The sequence below is a fragment of the Myotis yumanensis genome, unplaced genomic scaffold, assembly GCF_028538775.1.
Source record: "Myotis yumanensis isolate MYYU_CA2020_CCGP unplaced genomic scaffold, mMyoYum1.0.hap1 SCAF_7, whole genome shotgun sequence".
Lineage (NCBI taxonomy): Eukaryota > Metazoa > Chordata > Mammalia > Chiroptera > Vespertilionidae > Myotis > Myotis yumanensis.
In genome coordinates this window covers 92817691-92839868 of record NW_027223758.1, presented here as the reverse complement: position 1 = coordinate 92839868, position 22178 = coordinate 92817691, and the positions used below count along the sequence as shown (strand labels likewise).

At 51.5% G+C, this 22178-nt stretch overlaps 1 protein-coding gene across 4 annotated transcripts in view; it reads right to left on the bottom strand.

Moving 5' to 3' along the window:
• ZNF521 (zinc finger protein 521) overlaps positions 1–22178 on the bottom strand; it is a 280749-nt gene that overhangs the window by 121322 nt on the left and 137249 nt on the right. For 3 of the 4 annotated variants that reach the window (XM_070421263.1, XM_070421259.1, XM_070421261.1), the window contains one exon: positions 3663–3747. In XM_070421263.1, coding sequence (XP_070277364.1) covers positions 3663–3747 — 85 coding nt within the window. The remainder of the gene's footprint in view (positions 1–3662; positions 3748–22178) is intronic. The other variant, XM_070421260.1, reaches the window with a different exon arrangement.

Here is a 22178-nt window from a genome sequence, read left to right as displayed (position 1 = left end):
CCCCCTCCCTCCGGACCCCCGTGCCGCCGCCGTCCTGCGGTGGAGAGGGGCTGCGGTGTCCACCCCGCTGCTCGCAGTTGCTCCTGCGCTTCCGAAACAGTGCGTGTGGCTGCTGGAACACACCGTCTCGTTGGGGACTTATGTGCGTGTCGCAACGCCAACCTCCGTAGGGATGAGACTTCTCTGTCACTGAACTAGGTCATTAGAGGACGGCAATTATTGGTCAAGAATTACCAGAGTGAGAAGACGCAGCTTCTCACGAACAGCTGTTGGCAACGCGTCCGTCTCTTTCCATCACGGCCTCGCCGGCCCTCACCCCGCATCTGACACGTTCACGGCTGCGGGGCCTCGGGGTCTCGGAGGCGGGGCCCTCGCTGGGTTAACCCCACTTGCGTTCTGCAGTTTCATCTCTACCTGGGCTGACCCGTACCAAGCACAGTGACACAGCACCCTCGAAGGAGATGTAACAGCTCCTATGGACGGAGGCAGGGAGCTGACAAAGAGCCCCGAGGAACAATGGCTGCTCTCTGCACCCTCGGGGCAAACCCCAACTGCACTGTGTGGAGGGACCAGGCAGCAGGGAGAGGCTCTCCCCTGTGCCCCTGAGTGGGAAGCCTTTCCCAGGAAGGCGGTCCAAGTGTTTTGTAGCTCATGTGTGAGTGTGTGTGTGTGCATGTGTGCACGTGTATATGTACGTGTGTGCACATGTGTTCATGTGTGTGTGTGAATGTGTGTGTGCGTGTGTGTGTAAGAAAAGAAACCCCAAATACAGTCACTGGTCTGATTTCTTACTGAAATGTGTCAAAAGGGGGTGGCGTGTGAGGTTTCCTTCTTCTCCTTAATAGACATAAGTCAAATCCCTCCTGCATTTTCATGGAATAATTATTCCTGCAACTCAGACCACGTGTCCACCACTGGCTGCGGGCACCGAGGCAGCCCAGCTCCGGTGCGGACCTGCTAGAAACAGTGATGGTTTTCCTCACACGCGTGTCCCTGGCCCACAGCCCGGAGCCAGGAAGAAGCGCGGAGGCCGCCTGACACTGAGGCCGCCTTCACACACGTGTGCGACAGGGAAGCACACAAATGACCCGGTTAGAGAGGGGATGCCAGTGGCCCCCAGGGAGCCCCCTCAGACCTGGCTTTCCCTCGGGGGCGCCATCCTTCCTCAGGGATTGAAACGTAAAGCAAACTCCGAAGACGCACCGGCAGGCGCTCGCACAGAGAGTGCGAGGGGTTCGGCCTCTGATCGCTCTTCCCCGCTCCACGTCCAGCTGCGATGACTTTTTGATTAGACAAAAACATACACAGATCCACAACCTGCACATACCTACCCTCCGTGGAGGAATTTCAGCCAACACAACCAGGCCGCCTGCCTCATTTGAGAGACTAAGCATCACACTGGGACCTTAGAAAAGGATATCTGAGCCTCCGTGACTTCGCCCACTCCACTCCCCCCGCCCCCTCTAGATGTAACGACACAAAGGCAGGGTGAGGGCCTGGATGCGTGGTCAACAGACAGGACTGCTGCTATTCGGCTGTTCACCCGCAAGTGCAAGAGGACCACGTGCTTCCTTATTAAAGCAGCCTGACTGTTAAGTCACGGGCCTCCGTGAGGAGGAGGAGCGTTCGTGTCGCTGGTAGAAGGTGGGCTGTTAAATGCTCAGACCCCAGGGAGAGTGAGTGTCCTATTAACCCACCATAAGGTGGGGGAGGGGGGGCGCCAGGGAAACTCAGGAATGCAGCCAGGAATCAAAGGAAATGCCAAGGGAGGGTATCGAGCAACTTGAAAGGAAGGGCCAGGACAGGCCGCGAACCTCAGGGACAAAGGGCACTGAACCGGGGGTCAGAAAGCCCTGCCACCCGCACCCATCGGGCCTCCCACGCACCAGGACCTCAGCCATGTGGTGGAGACACGCGGTCCGCTCCTCTGTCCTGGACGAATAGCAGACCCAGAACCAAAAGCGAGGCCACACCACACACGGCTCATGAACCACGGGTTCCACGCAATGCCCACGAGCGGCGAGCACTCCTCCCCGAAGCCTGTGTGTCCTGCGCACAGCGCAGAGTCTCGGATGGTCGCCGCCAAACCTCTGCTCCCGAGACAGCGCCGGGAAGTATGAAACTTCTGCGACAAGAAGAACTTACTTCTAATCCACCCTCCCTAGGCCCCAAAAAGCAGTCTTGAAAGTTTATGAAGAGTTTCTTTTTAGTCCCAAATGGAAGGGAACTGCAAGAAAACGCATTGTTTGAATCTCGCAGTTCGCCCTCTTTTAAACATTCAGTCAAGTTGTCATTGTTATTCTGTCACAGTTAACAACATGCTGTTCAATGTTCAAGAACATCGCTAACAATACTAGTCCTTAAGCCTGGGAAACAGCGATACAGTGACCCACAGTCCAGCTGTCACACGCACGTTCCATTTGCACAATTAGGCACTTAGTCTTCTATCAGCAATAATCCTCCCAGAGACCCATCATTTGAAAACGATAAAGCAAATCCTATTGAAAACCTATTAATCAATTTCCCAACATGCTCTGAATTTGTCTTTATTAATATCTGCATGAGCCTTAGACGTTTGGGACGGCTGGTTTGCGTGGTCAGTGGCAGCAGTGGGAGTAACCCTCCCACAGAACATTCTGCGAAGCTGCTGCTGCATATTCCTGCCTGTCTCCGAGTCTGGCGACAGGAGAACACAAGGTTAATCAGACTTTATAAATATCACGTCACAATTATTGGTGGTGTTACAGAACGCCATGCAGCCAGTAAGAAATAAAAAACACTCTCACAGTATAAAAATACAAGTGAGTACAGAAACAGCTTAAAGAAACTGCAATTATCATTTCACTGGCAGAAAGAGGTCTGCTTGACAAAGTTTAATCGGCTGGTAGAACTCTCAGTGTTGTTCCTAAGTGCTTATCCAATTAGAGAGCACGGGAGGCGCGCCCCCAGGACCGAAGGGACCATGGGACGCGTGCACAAGTGACAAAAGGATCCTTTTAGCTCCGGCCCCGGGGATGGATGCAACATCCCGGGAACACTGGTCCACAGGGACCCCAGGGGCTCGGCCCAGACGCCCTCTCTCAAGAGCTGTGTGAATTTTCTGCAATAAACAAGGAGCACCGAATTCTTCACGTGACCTCTTCAATCACGATCACTTCCAGGCTGGTGGAACCATCCAGGTCAAAACCAGCTCGTGGCCATTTGAATTATTTATGTGTCCCCATCCCAACAGCTCCCCACTTTGGATTCTGAAACAAAGATGCGTCAGCAGCAGCAGCAGTGCCATTACCGTAATAACTTCTGAAATTAAAACCCGTCTCAAACTGCACGGAAAGCGAACACCCAGTTCATTAACCATTCCTGTCCGTTCCCAATAATGCGAACGTGATTAGGAGTTTAATTTGTTAATCACCTGTGCTCTGACGGGCAGCAGGCACGTAACCCTCTGCAGAAGTCTAAAGTGGCCCTTGCAGAAAAGGAAACGTGCCAATGCGCGATCAGGCCGACTAACAGTGATAAAAAAACAATCAATCAATCATGCTTAGGGAACACAGTGCTGGCTGAGCAATTAATTCATCTTTAACTCTGTGTAAGGACAAGGCAGGGGGGGGACACAAGCAGGAGAAACATCCGTCCGTAATAAGGTTTAGAGGGTCACTCACCAATCATGTGATTTGCAACATGCACCTGAATATCCCATTCGTTGTAGAAAACCATCTGACACTTGATGCACTGATAGGTCTTCTTCTGAGAAAACAAGTACAGACAGAATTACTTAGACACATGCACTTTGTATGGCTTTGTTACACACACACACACACACACACACACACACGCACACACCCAGCCCTATTCACAGCTTTTTCTGAGATGCCGGTCTTACAGACGTCGCTCACTAACCTACCGTGGGCTGCTTGGGCCGCGTTACACAAGCTCCTCACTAAGACCTCGTGGCCTCATTCCCAACACTATGCTTCCAGTGGCCAACAGCTGGAAGCCTCAAGGCACCGAATGATGCCATGATGTATTTTTAAAGAGTCCTAAAGTCAAACACAGAAGCTGTAACACGTGGTGGTGGAGTTTCAAGAAACCAGTGTTTTTGAAGGTCAGGCTTTCATTCTGATCAAAATAACCGTGGTGTTGCTTCTAGATACCCCTACATCAGCGGTTCTCAACCTGTGGGTCACGACCCCTTTGGTGGTCAAACAACCCTTTCACAGGGGTCACCTAAGACCATCCTGCATATCAGAGATTTACATGACGATTCATAACAGTAGCAACATGACAGTTATGAAGGAGCCACGAAAATAATTTTATGGTTGGGTCATAACATGAGGAACTGTATTTAAAGGGCCAGAAGGTTGAGAACCACTCCCCTACATAAAATGGCCAATAAATTAAGATTCGGGGGATCTAGCTAAGAGATTTAGAGATTATAATTTTCAGCTGAAGTCTGAAATCCAGATGATTTTTTCAAAAATTGGTTAAGTCCTCGCATTTAAATACATATTTTCTTCCACAAGGAATTCGTATCATTTCTTATCCTAGTGAACATACCAACACCATTCATCATTTTACACCAGGTCCCGGGAGGGAACAGAGCAGGAGTTATACTTCCAGTGTCACCAGTAAAGAAACTGAGGCCCGAGGAAGTATCTGCCTGATGTCACAGGGCCCTGCAACTGGGAAGAGAAAGAAGCCCGTGGATTCTACACGCTGGGCTCTGAAAGACAGCAGCCTGTATGATCTGACATCTTTACCGCTGTGTCCCACCTCTGGCTCAGCACTATGAGACGAACTCAATAAGGTACCGGTTACGTCTTCCAGAATACAGCACAGAAATTCCTCTACGATGAAACCTAATATTTATAATTAAAACCATCATGAAATAATCCGGTTTTAAAATCTCCCGAATGTGAGAAAATGACATTTGTAAAATCACATCAATGACGGTTTGCCCAGGCGTTCTCACCGGATTGTCATTTCGCCGCCGCACGCACACACACCTGGTGTGCCGACAGCGGCCGCAGGACGGAGCCGCCTGCGATCTGCAATGACGCGCAGAGGACTCAACAAAACCGACGTGCAGTACGAGGATTGTGCCCTTTCCTGCGTGATTAAAGCTATAAAGGCCGTGAACGCAAAGTTTTCGTTATTGTCAGGACAGCGTTTGCCGCTGCGGCAGACACGGGTGCTGCTTGTGAAACACGGCGGCGCTGGCGCGGGTCGGATGGGAGCTTCCTCCACCGTCTAACGGGCCCGCACGTGAGGCGGGAGCGAGGCCCCGACTCTCCATCTCCCAGGGACGGCGAACGCCCTGACAGGCACCAGGAAGATTTACTGCGCGGGGCTGTTCACAAGATGGTTTTGATGGTGACATATAGCGCAACACGTGTGGCGTAAATAACCTCTCTCCCTTTTTTAACGTTATTTCCCTTTAGAACTAGTTAGGAAATATTTCTTACTCCCGGCTGACCTCCATTACACGTTGTTTATTAGCATACTTCCAGCATCACTCCTGACTCGCCACCCTGCTGGAAAACAAAGAGGCATAAACTTAACGGCCAGCCTTTCTCTCGTTAGCCCAGTAAAGCATCCGGCGTGTCGGCGAGCGTCTCCAAAAATGATGACTGATGCGTGTGTGGGCGGAATATCGGAGGGCTTTTTATTTTTTTCCTCCTGGTCCAATAATAAAGAATAAAATCACTTGACAAACCAAAATAATGAAATACTAGCACCACTGCCATCTTCCAAATAAGCGGACACATTTGAAGATCTATGTGTACGTCTTCCTTTGTCATGGAAAGAGAATGCGTTTGTCACTGCCGACAATTCGAATAACAATTCTACCCATCAGATGGTATTTAAAACTGTGGACGAAAAGGGGCCGCGTGCGAACCTGACCAGCTCAGGGACAGCCTGCGTGCGGCCTGGCCAACTCAGAGACCTAAAGTCACCACGAAGGACGGTCTGAAATCAAAACGTTTTAAATTAAAAAGCAGTTTATTGTGGGTAGTCACGCCCTACGCCAGTATCATCCTCAACAAAGGCCCATCTTGATCTTAACGGATCCTGTTGTCTTTTTGCATCTATGATAACGTATCTTGGGATGTCAAAGTAATATTTCTTTTTCCCCTCAATGTCACTGATTTAACTGTTGACTGTTAACTCTCCTGCACCCACCTAAGTAAGAGAAGTTATGTGTCCATCATTTTACTTTTTATCCAATCCCAGGGGTCTCCCCTCCCCCGCCCCCTTGGCTGGCTCCTGCCTCCCTAATCTGTCACCAGTGGATTTCGCTCAGCCCACTTACTGTCTCCTCCTCTGACTGTAACGTATGAACCCGCCATTCTAGGAGCATCATCCCAATCCGCTGAGATTCTGCTTCCTGGCAACTGCCGACAGTTTGGCTCAAATAAACTCACAGAAGTTCTTTACGGGTTTGAATGCTTCTTATATTAACAAAATATTACTTCCTTTTCTTTTTAACAAAGTCATATTCTTATATACAAGCTGCTAAACTTGGCGCCAGATGAAATGAAGTTTAATGAGACCCAAAACGAGGTACCAGGACCGTAACAATGCTGTGCGTTGAACCTGACTTCCTCACGCATCTCCTTTCCCAAGACAAAACGGGGATGTGCACGTCGGGATGTGCTGGGGTTTTCTGTTTAAAGCCATGGCATAAAATTCGATTTTACCCTCATTTTAAAAAGGACGTTTAAATGACCTTTCCCGCACCCCTTTTTGTAGACTTAGCGGAATGTGAAGAGCCCTGCCCGCTGGCGCCCCGTCTTTGAGTAAAGCGATCGTAACCTCTGAACAGGTGGCCTTGGGAAGCTCATTCTCTTGGAGGCGAGTCCACTCCAGCTCTGGGTTTAGGAAGGAATTCTCCCTAATTCTAGGCTTTAATGGGCTCTCCTGCTACTCCCACCCACGGGTCCGCACGCTACACTCGGGACCCCTTGTCTAAGGTGGCAGAGATACTAACCCAGGGGTGGGCAAACTTTTTGACTCGAGGGCCACAATGGGTTCTTAAACTGGACCGGAGGCCGGGACAAAAGCACGGATGGAGTGTTTGTGTGAACTAATATAAATTCAAAGTAAACATCATTACATAAAAGGGTACGGTCTTTTTTTTTTTTAGTTTTATTCATTTCAAACGGGCCGGATCCGGCCCACAGGCCGTAGTTTGCCCACGGCTGTACTAACCCCTTTCCAGGCAGAACCGGAAGAATGCTGGGAGGAGCGCTCTGGACACCTTGCCCCACCTGCTCCCCTTCCTCCAGGTCAGCCCCTAACACACAGAACCGCCAATGAAGCCCATAAGTGCCCCGGGGTGACGCCCTGGAGGTACTGCCACTTCCCTAGGACAATCGCTCCATTTACATAGGAGACAACAGGAACGTGAGGGGCGCTCACTCCTTTCAAAAGCAGATAAGAGTAGAGACAGAACTTCCATTGTTTGGGCCCCAGATTGGCCTTCACCAGCGCTTAAGTTGTCAATTGACTTGAAATGCTAATTCGGTACAATTTTTAAAAGAGACTTTTTTCATTAGCCTTTTTTAATGTGCTGCTTGGGAGTGCGGTTGTCATTTCCTGATTGTTCTCTTTTGTTTTCTGATACTGATAGATGTAATTATCAAGGATACAACTTTCTCCTCGCACCTCATTATTTTTGATTGATTCTGCGAACAATTTGAATGTGCCTTTTTGACATCCTTGTGTTCAGCGAGACTCTGGTTAAGGTACTCAGAGGCGTTCAGGAAAGAGCATCCCATAAATTAAAAAAAAAAAGTGACTGGGAGCTTTAATCACACACGCTTAAAAGAAAACATTATTCTGACTAACCCTCCCCCCCCCCCCCCATTCAATCTATACTCCATTAGGGCTCAGGCTTCACATTTAGCCTCAACAAATTAAAAAAATAATAATACTTTGTACTTGTAAATTGCTTTAAAACAAGAACAACACTGAGTATAAAAAAAATCGATGAATCCATAGTAACCCTCAAAAACAGAAACAGAAGAGAAATCTGGGCTGCCCCCATTGGAAGTGACTACTCCATGAATTTCTTGTTCTCGAAATTGGTAACTGGAGGGAACAGAGGTCGAGCCTGTCCAGGAGGAAGCGGGTGCAGGCGATGGGCTGAGGGAGGCTGTCCTCCACGGAGCGCTGGCGGGAGGAGGGTGACGGAGGAGAAACCCGCCATGTGCGATGCCACAGAGCAGGACCGAGGACAATGACGAATGGGTGCAGAGCCACTCGGAGAGGCTTTCTGAGGGCCCGTGTGCAGCCTGAGAGCTGCAGAGAGAGACGGTCTGCACGGAAGACAGAGCCGCAGGCAAACGGGCCGGGCTATTCCGTTCATGACCAATCACGGCGGGGCCTGACCGGACGGCCTCGGTCTGATGCAACAGGAAGTGTCCGTACATCAGTGGACCCTGCAACGCATCACGCCTTTTCAGGAAAAGCACTATTAGAGGAACACCTAGCACTTTGAAAAAAAAAAGAAGAATTATACAAATCCAGACTATTCTTCCACACAAATCACGCATATCCCTGCCTGTTACCTTCCACAAGTCCAGGTCATGTGGGGGTGGGGGGGGGGGAAGAGGGGAGTAGAAGGACTGTTCTCAGATGAAAGAGACCAAAAATACTTAACTAGTAAATATGTGTGTGAATAGAATGTGGGATTTCTTTAAAAGTATTTTTTTATTGATTTCAGAGAGGAAGGGAGAGGGAGAGAGAAAAATCAATGTGAGAGAGAATCATGCATCGGCTGTCTCCTGCACAACCCCCACCGGGGATTGAGCCAGCAACCCGGGCATGTGCCCTGACGGGGAATCGAACCGTGACCTCCCGGTTCATAGGTCGACGCTCACCTATGCTGGCTGGGCAAGAATGCGTGATTCTGATTTGGAGAGAGAGCAGCTATAAAGGTGTCTAAGGAAACGGAGGGAATCTGAGTACCAGCGAGTTATTAGGTGACGTTGGGGAAATCCTGTTGGCTGGTTAGGTTTGATCATGGTGCTGTGGTCATGTGGGCACGCCCCTTTTGTTAGGAGCGGCGCGCTGAATTCTTTGGTGTAAGAGGAAATGATGTTTGTCATTTAACTATCAAGAGACCACAAAAGAGGAGTCACCTACAGATACAGCAAACACAGCTAAATGTTAACAACGCGTACATCTAAGTGGCACCTGAACACTTTCCTAACAGCCAGGGGAATACATCGGCCCTTCATGGTACTTGGTTTGTGTGTGTGTGTGTTTATAGCATTAAACCTACCCTGCTCCCCCCCTCCCCCCGCCCCCCGTTCCTGTTATTCCCCCCACCTGGTGTGCCCCGACAAGAATCTGTGCTTATGGTTATAAGTAGCTTTGCAAACAGTTTTAATTTCTTGGTGGGTTTTGTTTGTTATAAGTCTAAGGCATAAGCTCTCAGAGGCCAGGAACCATAGCTTCCCTCGATTTCTGTACTAAATTAAGAACAATCTCCTATGATTCTACGCTTTACAGCCTATAAAGAACTCGCATGCCTGAAGCTCACATGTAACAAGCTGTGGGAGTACATGAGAGAGGGACTGCCCTCATGTGCGGATGAATCAAGTGGCCTGTCCCCAACATGCAGGCTGTGACCATCACAGCCACGGTGGGCGCCACCTGCCCCAGCCCCTGGGATTTAACACAGTTTCTAGACTCTGATCGTTGGCAGGTGGATTTCTACTTGCGTTTTAGGGCCGTTTTGAAAGAAGGCTCCTCAGAGCTGTGCAGAGCTGTGGGCTAGGCCAGTGGTCGGCAAACTCATTAGTCAACAGAGCCAAATATCAACAGTACAACGATTGAAATTTCTTTTGAGAGCCAAATTTTTTAAACTTAAACTATATAGGTAGGTACATTGTTATTAACTTAATTAGGGTGCTCCTAAGCTGGCCTTTGCTAAAAACGTCCTCAATCTGATTGAGGTACGTTCGCTGAGGTCGACCCCTTCCAACTCGCCCATCCACACTCGTCTTGTGTACTTGTTTCGTCTCTCTCCTTTCGTTCATCCTCTCTGTATGTCCAAACCATCTCAACATCTTTCTCCATCCTCGACACTACATCTTCTTTCACTCCACAATGTTCCCTAAAATTAACTTAATTAACTTTACTTAAAGTTTTAAGTCAACTTCGCACTGTACGTGTGTGCCCACACGTGGTATTTTGTGGAAGAGCCACACTCAAGGGGCCAAAGAGACGCATGCGGCTCGAGAGCCGCAGTTTGCCGACCACAGGGCTAGGAGATGCCAGGACTGGCATGGTTCCCGCTAACGGGGAAGACACTGCTTCTGGCCACCTGCACCTCTGGCTCCCAGGCCCGGACCCTGGACCAGGGCCACAGGGGGGAGCGGCTCCCCGAAGGCCCCTCGTCCACGGCAAGACCTTCTCCTGCTCTCACTGTCCTGCAGCTCCAGTGCCATGTCTGTAACCACGTGTTTATGTGGATTTGTCCAACTCGATACGGACAGGACCACTGCAACCTGAGAGCTCAGGTGAGTCTCTCCTGAAGACGTTCATTTCTTCAGTTGACGTCTCGCACACACCGTTACCTCCCACCGAATGCCACCGGCGTAGACTGGGTCTCCCGCCTGTCCTCCCGGCGTCGTAACTGCTTGTCAGGCATCTTTCAAAAATTAGTTTCCTCTACGTCCCCATGTAACACTCTTAACAAACCACTGATTTTTCTCTTCACTGCTGTCTAGAGTTAATCCTACCTATCAAAGCTTTTATTTCAATAAATATTTCTCATTTTTAACATTTCTAATTGTAAATATGTTTTTATTGATTTCAGAGAGGAAGCGAGAGGGAGAGAGAGAGACAGAAACATCAATGATGAGAGGGAATCATTGATCAGCTGCCTCCTGCACGCCCCTCACTGGGAATCAAGCCCGCAACCTGGGCGTGTGCCCTGCCTGGGAATCGAACCTTGACCTCCTGGGTCCTAGGTCAATGCCCAACCACTGAGCCACACCGGTCAGGCAGGTTTTGTTGGTTTGTTTGCTGTTTGACCAGCATTAGATTCATTCACGTGTTCTGGAATCTTGGTTGTGAAGCCCTTGGTAGTGAAAGATTGTGGTCTGTGTGCTCATTCCCCGCTGTCCAGTAGCTGTGCTATTGGCCGGCCCGGGCTACTAACCCAGTGAGGCCTCGCAGGGCACGTCCTGTGTGGGAGGCGCGGGTGTCAGGAGGCCTGTGAGGGTATCACGGAGTGGCGGGGGGCAGATCCAGTGCTGAGCCCCCAAACTGTGCCTCTCTTCTTACACCTCTCGCTCTTGGCTCCCCGGCTGGAAGGCCCAGCCCCAGGGGCTGATGGAGAGAATGTTCCCTCCAGTCTCCAAGGAGGCCCCCCGGCCCTGCCTGGGGAAGAGGGTCTGCCTTTGTCTGCAGAGACTCACCGTGACCACTGCTTGTTTCTGGAAGAGTCCAGCAGACCCTGCTTCAGCCCTGACAACCACGTGGTTGGTAACTTTGGTTTCTGAATCTCAAAGGTGGAGAACGGTTTGAACTTGACCATTTGTCTATCTAGTTTTCTTATCTACCATCGCTATAAGCTCGGGGCGTCACAGCGCGAAGGTACGGAGCCGTTTTTCCGGAATGTCCCACTGCTCTCGGCAGCCACTCCACCCCCTTGTTCCTGCAACGTCACGAATCCCAACCGTGGGCCGCGGCTCCCCACGCAGAGCCGCCCAGCTCCCGACTCCGGACGTGGGGAAGCCATGCTGTGCACTCCCGCTCCGAATGCCCCGCGTCTCAGGGCAAGCAGCTTGGGAACTCCCTCCGAGCCGTGCTCCCCAGGCTCCTCACTCAGCTGTGTGACAGACCCTCCGATGGCCTGCGTCCCAGGGCCTTCCCTGTAAGTGAAGGGGTCGAGCTGGCCTCCTGGAGTGGAGTGAGGAGCGACGGAGAGCCACAGAGGCGCGTGGACTGGCCGCCTCGCAGCGCCCCGCGTCACAGGCGCGGCCGCCCTCGTCATCACTTGGCAGGTGATGGCGGGACGGAAAGGAATCCCCATAAACTACCTGGGGCCACGGCGCTGCTTGCCGAGGATTAGTTCTCACTCTTTTATGGGGGCTTTGAAGCGTATTAAAGGCTCTTTAAACTAGAAGCCAACATTCTAGATGTTAGGACAATAAATAAGGGGACACGTTGTTTATTAACTAAAGCTTTAAAATTAATGACGCGCCCTGGCTGGTTTGGCTCAGTGGTTAGATGTCGGCCCGCGGACCAGAGTCACGGGTTCAATTCCTGGTCAAGGGCATGTACCCCAGTTCCAGGCTCGCTCCCTCCCCCTGCTCCCCATCCCACTGGGGGTGCGTGCAGGAAGCAACCAATGTCTCTCTCTCTCCCTCTCTGTCTCCCCTCTCCTCTCCTCTCCTCTTCCTCCCTCCCTTTCACTCTCTCTAAAAATCAGTAAGAAAAATGTCCTCAGGTGAGGATTACAAACATTAATAGCCCGAGGAATATCACAAACTGGTGACAGGGCTGGGGTGTGGGAGGAAGAAAGCTGTGCTAGGCCGACGGCAGCAGCATCACCGCTCCAGGGGCGAGTGTGTGCATTACACGGGCGGCACACGGCTAAGGTCCGCACCTCCCTTTCCTGGCCGGAGCCTGTCGGCAAGCAAGTGGACCCGACATGTGATTGAGAACAGTAAGCCCACAGCTTCCCACAAACGCCTACCACTGTCGGCATTTTACTCATTCAGTTCCGTCATTTTCCAAGCAATTCTGAACTTATGTGAAAATAAATCCCTCAACAGAGAAGAAGAAAATGAATGAGACGAACTGAAAGCACTAATATTTCCTTGTAGCTGGGGTCTCTCCCAAGCCCCTCGCTGTCCCCCCATAGGCTCCAGGCCCCTCGCTGCCCCCCCACAGGCCTCAGGCTCTCAGGGGAGACAACTGCATCTGGATGGTCTTGGCTAATGCGATGGGTCCGCTGCCTGTTGGCCTCTGGGCCACAGCCAGCGTGCGGATCTGCTCCTACAGGGCGTCCCAGAGGGCCGCCTGCTGTGGGGACATCCGTCGCCTTCACTCCTGCGGGGCCGCCCTCAGACGCACCCACACCGCCTGCGCCCTCTCCCCACCCCACACAGCGGCCTCAGGGCATCCATGAGGCTGGAGCTACAGGCCAGCTCCACTCGCAGTCGGGCGGGAACGGAAAGTCACTGAAACTCGCTCTCCCCTGGATCAGGACGGGCTCGCAGCAACGCTGGCTAGTTCCTAGGCCGAAGGGATTTATGACTCATCGTCGGTTCCAGTTACTCCCTATACGGACTGTTTTATAAACGTTTGTAACATTCGAGAAAGTAAGAAACTGGGAGTGGGGGATTCGGAGTTTAAATAATGAGGCTCGTAAACCTCAATCCAAGGGGAAAGGGAAGTCTCTAATGTTCGCCTCACACCGACTCCGGCTCCATCTTCATCATCACTTACTTATTCTAACCACCTATTGGTAGTTTCCACCTTAAACACTTGAAACCTGCCCGGCCGGCGTGGCTCAGTGGTTGAGCGTCGACCGATGAGCCAGGAGATCAGGGTTCGATTCCCGGTCAGGGCACAGGCCGGGGCTGGGGGCTCGATCCCCAGTGGGGGGCGTGCAGGAGGCAGCCCATCAATGAGTCTCTCTCCTCACTGATGATTCTCTCTCCCTCTCCCTGCCTCCCTGAAATCAATAAAAACATATTTTTTTAAGAAGTTGGAACTTCCCTCCCATCTCACCATTGGCAAAACGTGGCGCTGCGGCTGGTGAATGTGGGGCTATGTGTTTGGAGAAAAGAGGGGGTAGAACACGAGGCCGTGCGTCCCGGCACCACTGCATGGCACCACCTGCCACAGAGCGCCCGTGCTGAGCGCTGCCACACGCCGCACAGTCCCCCCAAACACCCGGAGGAAGCTCTGTGAGCGAGAGAAAAACTAGAATCCACTAGACATGTGTCCTTAAGTGCTTAACTTCTGCCCTAAAAGCAAGGTTTTAGCTCTTCCCGAGTCCTGGCACCGCCTGTCACAGATGCCGTGTCCCCGGGGAGGAAAGGGAGCTGATCCTGTCCTAGGCTTCCCTCTGATGTTCTTACGTTCATCACACGTCAGGTCAGAACCACGGCAGGAACACGGGTCGTCTCCTAACGCACGGGAAGCTCTGCCTTACCCGTCGTGTAGCCACTGGACCCATGACATCATGGTTCACCCACAACACCCCGCGTGGGCATGCGTCGGACCTGCTCGCCGCTTCCTCCCGCCTTTCCAGACACGGAGGCTCGGGGAGTCTGGCTGTTCTCCTTCGAGTTCATGTTCCCAATCTGCCCTTCCAGCCACCCTTTGCTAAAGGAGCCCTTCCCGTTCTGGCCTTTCCCGTCTTATCTGCTGAAAGGACTCCTCTCATTCCAGCAGCCTCAGCGCCCCTGCGCGTGCCCCAGTCACCTGGCCCCCCACCATCCCCTCCCTCAGCCCTGCCACCCCCACGGCTCTCTCAGCCCGCCTCCTCCCTGCCATGCTGGCGCCTTCTCCCTTCCATCCCTCCCTTCCATCCCTTCCGCCTGAACAGCTGTCTCCTGACACTCAGACTCCACTCCCCGCCTCCCTCACGTTCCTCTAAACCCCACCTGCTCCCTGCACAACCCCCACGACCCTGGGGCTCGCTCTCTTACTGCTGCTGTGCTCAGCGCTCAGGTGCTGTTGGCGTTAGGGACACGGTGTGTCTCCCGGCTGTACCTGTGAGGAGACACCCTGTGCTGGTACAACGTGTGTCCGTGTCTGAGTGGGCGGGTTCTTTCAGCCCGTGATTTAACTGAACTTACTTGGGTTTTTTAAATTATTTCCCATTCACCTTCCAAAAATATCTCTAAAGAAATAAAACCCAGAACAAAACGCCCCTGTTATTCCTCGTGTTCTCAGAGGTTCCAGTACAAGCGTCTACAGAGCGTCCTGGGCTTTTAGAAGGGACAGGGGTGAGCGAGCGAGTTCATTTACTTCCGTTTCCTCACCAGACACCATGAGAGTGAGGTCCAGAGAGAGGGAGTGCCCTTTGCCTGCGACTCACAGAACGTCCCAGAAAACCTAAGATCCCGGCGGCCATGAACTCGGCCACATTTTCAAGAAGGACTTGCTCCCTGGGGTTGGCTCTCCCCCGTGTCTCAAACTTCCTGCGACTCCCCTGGGCCGCCCCCCTGGGCCCACTCCGGCCGGCTCTGCTGCCTCCGTGTGGTTCTCATTCCTCACGGACACTCTCCGCGCAGAGCTCGCTCTATCACAGCCCACGCTCCACCCCCGCTCCATCCGAGGCCCCGTCTCCGTCTCTCTCTCGCCCCAGCCCAGCACACGCCCCAGCACACGCCCCAGCCCAGCACACGCCTCAGCACACGCCCCAGCCCAGCACACGCCCCAGCACACGCCTCAGCACACGCCCCAGCCCAGCACACGCCCCAGCACACGCCCCAGCACACGCCCCAGCACACGCCCCAGCACACGCCTCAGCACACGCCCCAGCCCAGCACACGCCTCAGCCCAGCACACGCCCCAGCACACGCCCCAGCACACGCCCCAGCCCAGCACACGCCCCAGCACACGCCCCAGCCCAGCACACGCCCCAGCACACGCCCCAGCACACGCCCCAGCACATGCTGAAGGACTCTACGAACCACACAGAACCGAGTGGATTGGGCTTCTCACAGTGTACCCAAGAGTAAGAGTTTTCAGAAACACTTACTGGGGGGAACCAGGTCGCCGCCACCAGACATACCTACGTTCTACATCACAGTCAGCTGAGACCTTCTAGTCCCGGCTCAGATTCTCCCCAAAAGATGGATATATTGACCTGAAAATACTCCACAGGGTCATTCTTCATGGAACAGAGCAAGCAGTTTCCATAGAAAATGGAGCCTGAGACTGTGGGGCCGCCCCGGCAGGGCTCTGCACCCCGAGAACCTGCTCCAAGCACAGACGGGGAGGACGTGCTGAGAGAAGGACAATATAAACCCCGCGTTTCACACGGAATCTGTGCGGGACGAGCCTGTGCGCTGTGGAAGTTCTTCAGAAGCCGGGTGCCAACTCCGTGCTTCCTGTAAAGGCACCCCGGGACTGCTGGTCGACTCTCCCACCACACGCTCCAGCAGTCCCGTTTCTACTCTCGCGGGCCTCACCATCTTACTAGTAACGCATGTAACTGAGTTGCTACTGGAGGGCACATCTGATTTTGAAGGTTGGTTCTTTGCCAAGAGAAACATGAAATAGTATCTGTGTGTTTGCCATCCTGGGTCCAGTGCCCACCTATGTCCAATGCCTCTCACGGGGTTGGAACTCAGTAACTACTGAGTGAATAAATGAATGGGACACAAATTAATCTACATTTTTATAATCTACATTTAAAACCATTTTAATCAGAGTATGACATCTTTTAAAAAAATATATTTTATTGATTTTTTACAGAGAGGAAGGGAGAGAGATAGAGAGTTAGAAACGTCGATGAGAGAGAAGCATCAATCAGCTGCCTCCTGCACACTCCCCACTGGGGATGTGCCTGCAACCAAGGTACACGCCCTTGACCGGAATCGAACCTGGGACCCTTCAGTCCGCAGGCCGACGCTCTATCCACTGAGCCAAACCGCCTAGGGCTGACATCTTTTTTTAACATAGTGAATTTGTTTTTTATATTTTTAGTTTTTTTAAATGTGTTTTTATCGATTTCAGAGAGGAAGGGAGAAGGAAAGAGAAATAGAAACATCCACGATAAGAGAGAATCATTGATCGGCTGCCTTCTGCACGCCCCAGACTGGGAATTGAGCCTGCAACCCGGACATGTTCCCTGGCCAGAATAGAACTCAGGACCCTTCAGTCCACAGGCTGACGCTCTATCCACTGAGCCAAACCAGCCAGGGCTTAACATAGTGAATTTACATGTGTTAATATTTTCTTTAAAATTTTAAAATGTAAAATCATGAGTCAAACTGACTAAATGTTTCTTTTACTATCCTTGTCTGGTTTTGATATCGGGATTATACTGGACCCATTAAATGAACTGGAGTGTTCACTCTCTGTATTTCCTGGCACCGCTTTGGAATTATGCGTACGCTCTGGTATTTTCATTGTGGGGTGGCTTTCAGCATTTATTACACTCTCTTAGGTTTATGGAATCATTCCACCGATTTTTCTTCTTGAGTCAGCTTTGGTAACAGACTCTCCTAACACTGTTTCCATACAATAAAAACTATCCAGCTATTCGTATAAAATTATTCATAATATTCTTACCCTTTGTATCTTGTGCTTTTTCAGTACTTTTTTGTAAAATCTTAATAGAGAAATACCATACACATAGTAATCTGCTATCATCTGAAGTGTGATAAAGTTTCACATGTGTATGTCCCAGTGTGACCGAGACATGGGACCCAGAAAAATGCTCTTTTTCAGCAAACCCTCCCAGAGGGGGCGATTTTGACTGTGGAGATCAGGTCTGCCTGTACTTGACCTCTCTGTGCATGGCGTCAGGGATCGTGTGTGCCTGGTTTCTTTGCTTCTACATTATGGATACAAGCCATCCTGCTTGTGATGTAGCAGCTGTTTATTCCTCATTTCTGCGTGGTATCCCACTGCCTACACGGAGTAAGTTAGTACCATGACATGAATGTAGTTGCTCTTTCTACTTTTACAAGTGTTTTCACTGACTCTAGGCTTGAAGCTGATATGCAAAGCCACCATGAATATTCTTGTTCGTACACTGTGCTGAGCGTGTGGCCTAGGAGAACACTGGGTGGGCCACAGGCTAGCGCTCGCCTACAGCACAGGCTGCCCAACCGCTTTTAAAGCAGTTGGCAAAGTCACACTCCCACCCGTGAGCTCCACTTGCTCTTCATTCTCACAAAAATAGAGACATTCTGCGTTCTTTTTTGCCACAGTCACTCTGGGATGCGTCGTGCTTCTCTCACTGTCTTTTAACCTCCTTTGAGTATTAGTATTTATTTCTGGTGGGCTTTTTGTTACTTGATGAATCTCGCCAGAAGCTTGCGAATTTTGTTACAACTAACTTTTTACTTGGTTGGCCTCCTCGCTGTTTTCTATGTCATGACTCTTTGCTCTGAGTTCTATCACTTTCCTCCCTTATTTTTTCATGCGTGTGTTTTGCTGCTCTGGCCCTCGTGTCTTCAAGTGAATGTTTAGCTCATCAAAATGAAGCCTTTTTAAAAATTTCTAAGATGTCTTTTTATGTTCCAGTAACTTCCCCTCTAATTACTGCTTGACCCCTAGCTCACAGGTTTTGAAATGCAGTTACCCTTTAGTTCTAAGTATTTTTAATATCTATTTTTATTCCCTCCTTGTACTATGTGTGGTTTTAATTTTTAAATTTATTGTTTATTTAAAGATATATTTTTCCATTTATAATGTATTCGTGCTATGGTCTCAAAATGCGATTTGTGTGAACCTAAACTGTTCAACGTGAGAATGACATGCACGTATGTAGTCAGCAGTTGTAACTTAAGTGCGTTGTCGGATGAAGCTTTACACGGCGTCTATTCTGCCTTGAGGTGGGGATTTCTATTCCGCCCGCCACTCAGCCTCTATGATGTGAATTGCAGAGCGTGCTACCTGCTTATAAAGAATCTTCTATTGTATTTACTGGCTTTAGGGCAGGAAGAGAGTGAAGGAAACCAGTTAGTTTATGATGTCAGGGCTCGGTGTGGAGAGGGGAGGTGGCAGCTATGAATAGAAGAGCAGTAGCCTGGACAGTGACTGATCCAAAAGGTGAGGAGGATAAGATCAGGAGGTAGAAAGGAAGTTTCAGACAAGCAGGACTAGGAGGAAGCTGGGACAGGACAAAAAATTGGAGGGAAAAATTACAATCTGTTTTGCTCAAAGGGCTAGCAGAATGCCCAACCGGTACCACGGAATGGGCAGTTGAAAGTTGGAATCTGACATGTTCGTCAGCTGCATGGGTTAATAACTAGGTGATAGGAAATGAGGGAAAGAGAAAGACAGTAAGAACAGCAACTTTAGAAATGTGTGCATTTAAAAGGTGAAAATGTGAAAGGTGGCGAAGGAAGTATAAATAAGGGAACAAGCTATTTAAGCTTTTTAAAAGCCTTTAGCAAGGTTCTCGTATTGGGGCTGATTTTCTAGGAAGACAAAACACACCTAAAAGAAACCCACATCCACACCACACGGTGAGTGGAACAATACAGTTTTAAGTATTCCAGAAGGTAGCTTCCCGTTTTCTTTCATTATTCGGCATCATCTGGATGTGTATGTGTTCACCGTCACCTCCGCACCATCTGAGCTAAAATGTAAAGTGCCTGAGCAGAATCCTGCCGCTGCACGGGTGAGTCCAGGCTCTTTGGGCAATTCAAGGTGCGTGTTTGTGTACAAAAACATTCCTACCTTTGGATTCTACAGGCTCTAAAATGACACTATAACCAGATTAAAAGCATCCACACACACACAGAATCTAGAGCTGGGATATGAGAGAATCTAGGCGTAGCAGCGGCAGGGAAATGGAGTAACGAGGCCAGGATCACGCGAGGCCAGCACGGAGACAGGGACGGAGAGTGGATAGGAGGCAGCCGCCTCCGGGTCCCACACCCTGACATCCACGCCAGGCCCATTAGCTCCCTGTGCCAGGATGCCGTCGATGCCAAGCGAGCAGCGAACACAACAACAATAAATCTGAGAGCAGACTGAACGTGGCCAGGCAATTCCGTCGATTGCAAGAGCATCTTAAGATTACTAACTTATTTGGTCACGTAAAGTTTCTACTTAATTTTAAAATACTGTTTATTTAGAGGGAACCTAACTCATTTACTTTTGCTCTTTGGACTCAGCAAAGCTTAGGATCAGCAATTTGAAATATAAAAACCTTAGTGTTTGCTTCAACCTCATACGAAAATTTTTATTAAACAAAACAAAGCAGAACTCTGGAACTTGAGTGGGTCCTGAATCGGCACCATGGACGTGTCCTTGTTCTGCGTGAAGAGCGAATACTGACTTTCAGACGCTTAGGCGAGTCCTATTGACGATGGTGGGTTAATTGTTGGGAACGTCCAGACTCGCAGCTTATTTTAGTATCTTCAGGTCAACCCTAACGTTAAAGCATCTAACTCCTTTGGTGAAGTTATCCACATCTCTATGCATTAGCTACTAGATAGATGCACCTTCATACACTATCTTTGTCACGTTCATTGATCCAACAGATATTTACCGAGTCCTCATGATCAGACGCTGGGTGTTCAGAGGTGAGAAAGGAGAAGGAAATAAACAAGAAAGTAAATAATGACCATTTTTTTTAATCCTGATGAGGAGGCCGGCTGGGGGCTCAGTTGGTTGGAGCATCGTCCTGTACACCAGGAGGTTGCAGGTTCGATCCCCAGTCCGGGTGCCTACGGGAGGCAACCGACTGACGTTTCTCTCTCTTTATCCCTTCCTCTCTCTAAAGTAAATAAAAGCATATCCTCAGGTGAGGACTAAAAATAAAACCCCTAAAGCAGAGACGAACGTAGACAAAACGCTCAGGGAGGCCCACCTGACAGACGAGAAAGAGGCAGAGGTCCCGAGAGGCTGGCACGGAAGAGCAGGTGAGGGAGCAGCAGTGTGAAGGCAGGAAGCATCTCCGCTCAGGAGGCCGAGGCTGGGGGCTGGGAGGCTGGGGGCTGGGGGGCTGGGGAGGCTCGGAGGCTGGGGGTCTGGGGAGGCTGGGATGCCAGGGCTGGGAGGCTGGGGGTTGGGGGCTGGGAGGTTGGGAGGCTGGGAGGCCAGGAGGCTGGGGGGCCGGGAAGCTGGGGGCTGGGAGGCCAGGAGGCCAAGCTAGGAGGCTGGGCACAGTGCACAGGACAGGCACTCTGGACAAGTGAAGGCAGCCAGCTGCTGCCACACGTGTGGCCTCGTCAACGGCTGGAGGTGGGAATTTTTAATGAAAGGGGAAGCTACTGAAGAACCTCAAGTGACGGATGCAGTGCACACGTTTCCAAGCTTCTGCCCCCGCAGCACGTGGAAGGGGCTGGAAGCAGAGGGAAGGAGGCGGGGACCCAGGAAGAGGCCCCTGCGCAGCCAGGCCACAGGGAAGGCTCTGAGATGGAGAGATCGAGGGGGGACTTGCGGAGGCGGATCAATGGCTCTCACAGACGGATCAGATGTGGGGGATGAAGGGGGGGTCAGGAGTGCTCCCAGGTGTTTCGCTTGAGTAACGGGTAGAAGTGGCTCCTTTACTAACAGGATGGGAGTCGGGAAAAGGGCTTCAGGAGAGAATCAAAAGCTGGATCTGTGTCCACTGCCCTCCCGACATCTGAGCCGCAAATGGAACCGCCTGGCTGTGCCTGTGCCTGGAACCGGGACCGAGGGCGAGGCCGAGGCAGGAGCTTGGAGCTGTCAGGACAGAGTCAGGGACAGCCGTGCAGACGGGAGGGAAGCTGCTGAGGGACAGAGATGGGGAGGGGCTGAGGATGAGCCTCAAGAATCCTTGCATTTCCGGAAGAGGCCGGAGGAACCTCTGTAGGCAGAAGCGGGAGGAAAGCAGGCAGGAGCCGTGATGTCAGAGAGGGGGTTCTCCCATGTCAGTGAGGGGGTGCCCCGGCGTCAGAGAGGGGCGCTGTGATGTCAGAGAGGGGTGCCCGATGTCAGAGAGGGGCACCGTGACATCAGAGAGGGGGTGCCCCGACCTCAGAGAGGGCATGCGGGGAAGAGCTGGCCACGTGCCCCGTGCTGCAGCGATGGCCGGGACAGAGCCAGGCGACCACTGGCGACGCTGGCAGGAGCACGTGCGGCTTCTCTGGGGAAGAAGGCGGCCATGGCCGTGGAGGGAAGTGGGACAGAACAGGCGACCGGCACGTGCGCACATGGATGACAGAGCCTCAGACTTGAAACAACATCTGAGTCAAAATGGGGCGAAAACAGGCAAGTGACCCCGTAACTAACACTCAGGAAGAACACGCGTGTGAAACGCCCCCAGGGCCCGGCACGCGCCTCGGCTCCTAGTGTGGGAAAGGCCGTGGGAGCCGCCGCCAGGCCCAGCTCCACGGCACCCGCCCGGGACGGCGCTCCGACAAGTGAGGACAGCCGGCCGCGGCCACACTGTGTGTCTCAAACCGCCGGAGTCTGACGGTGTCTATGCACCGGGTTTCCTGGTCTCCCGGGGTCTCTCTCCTCTGAAGCCTGGATCCCCGGCG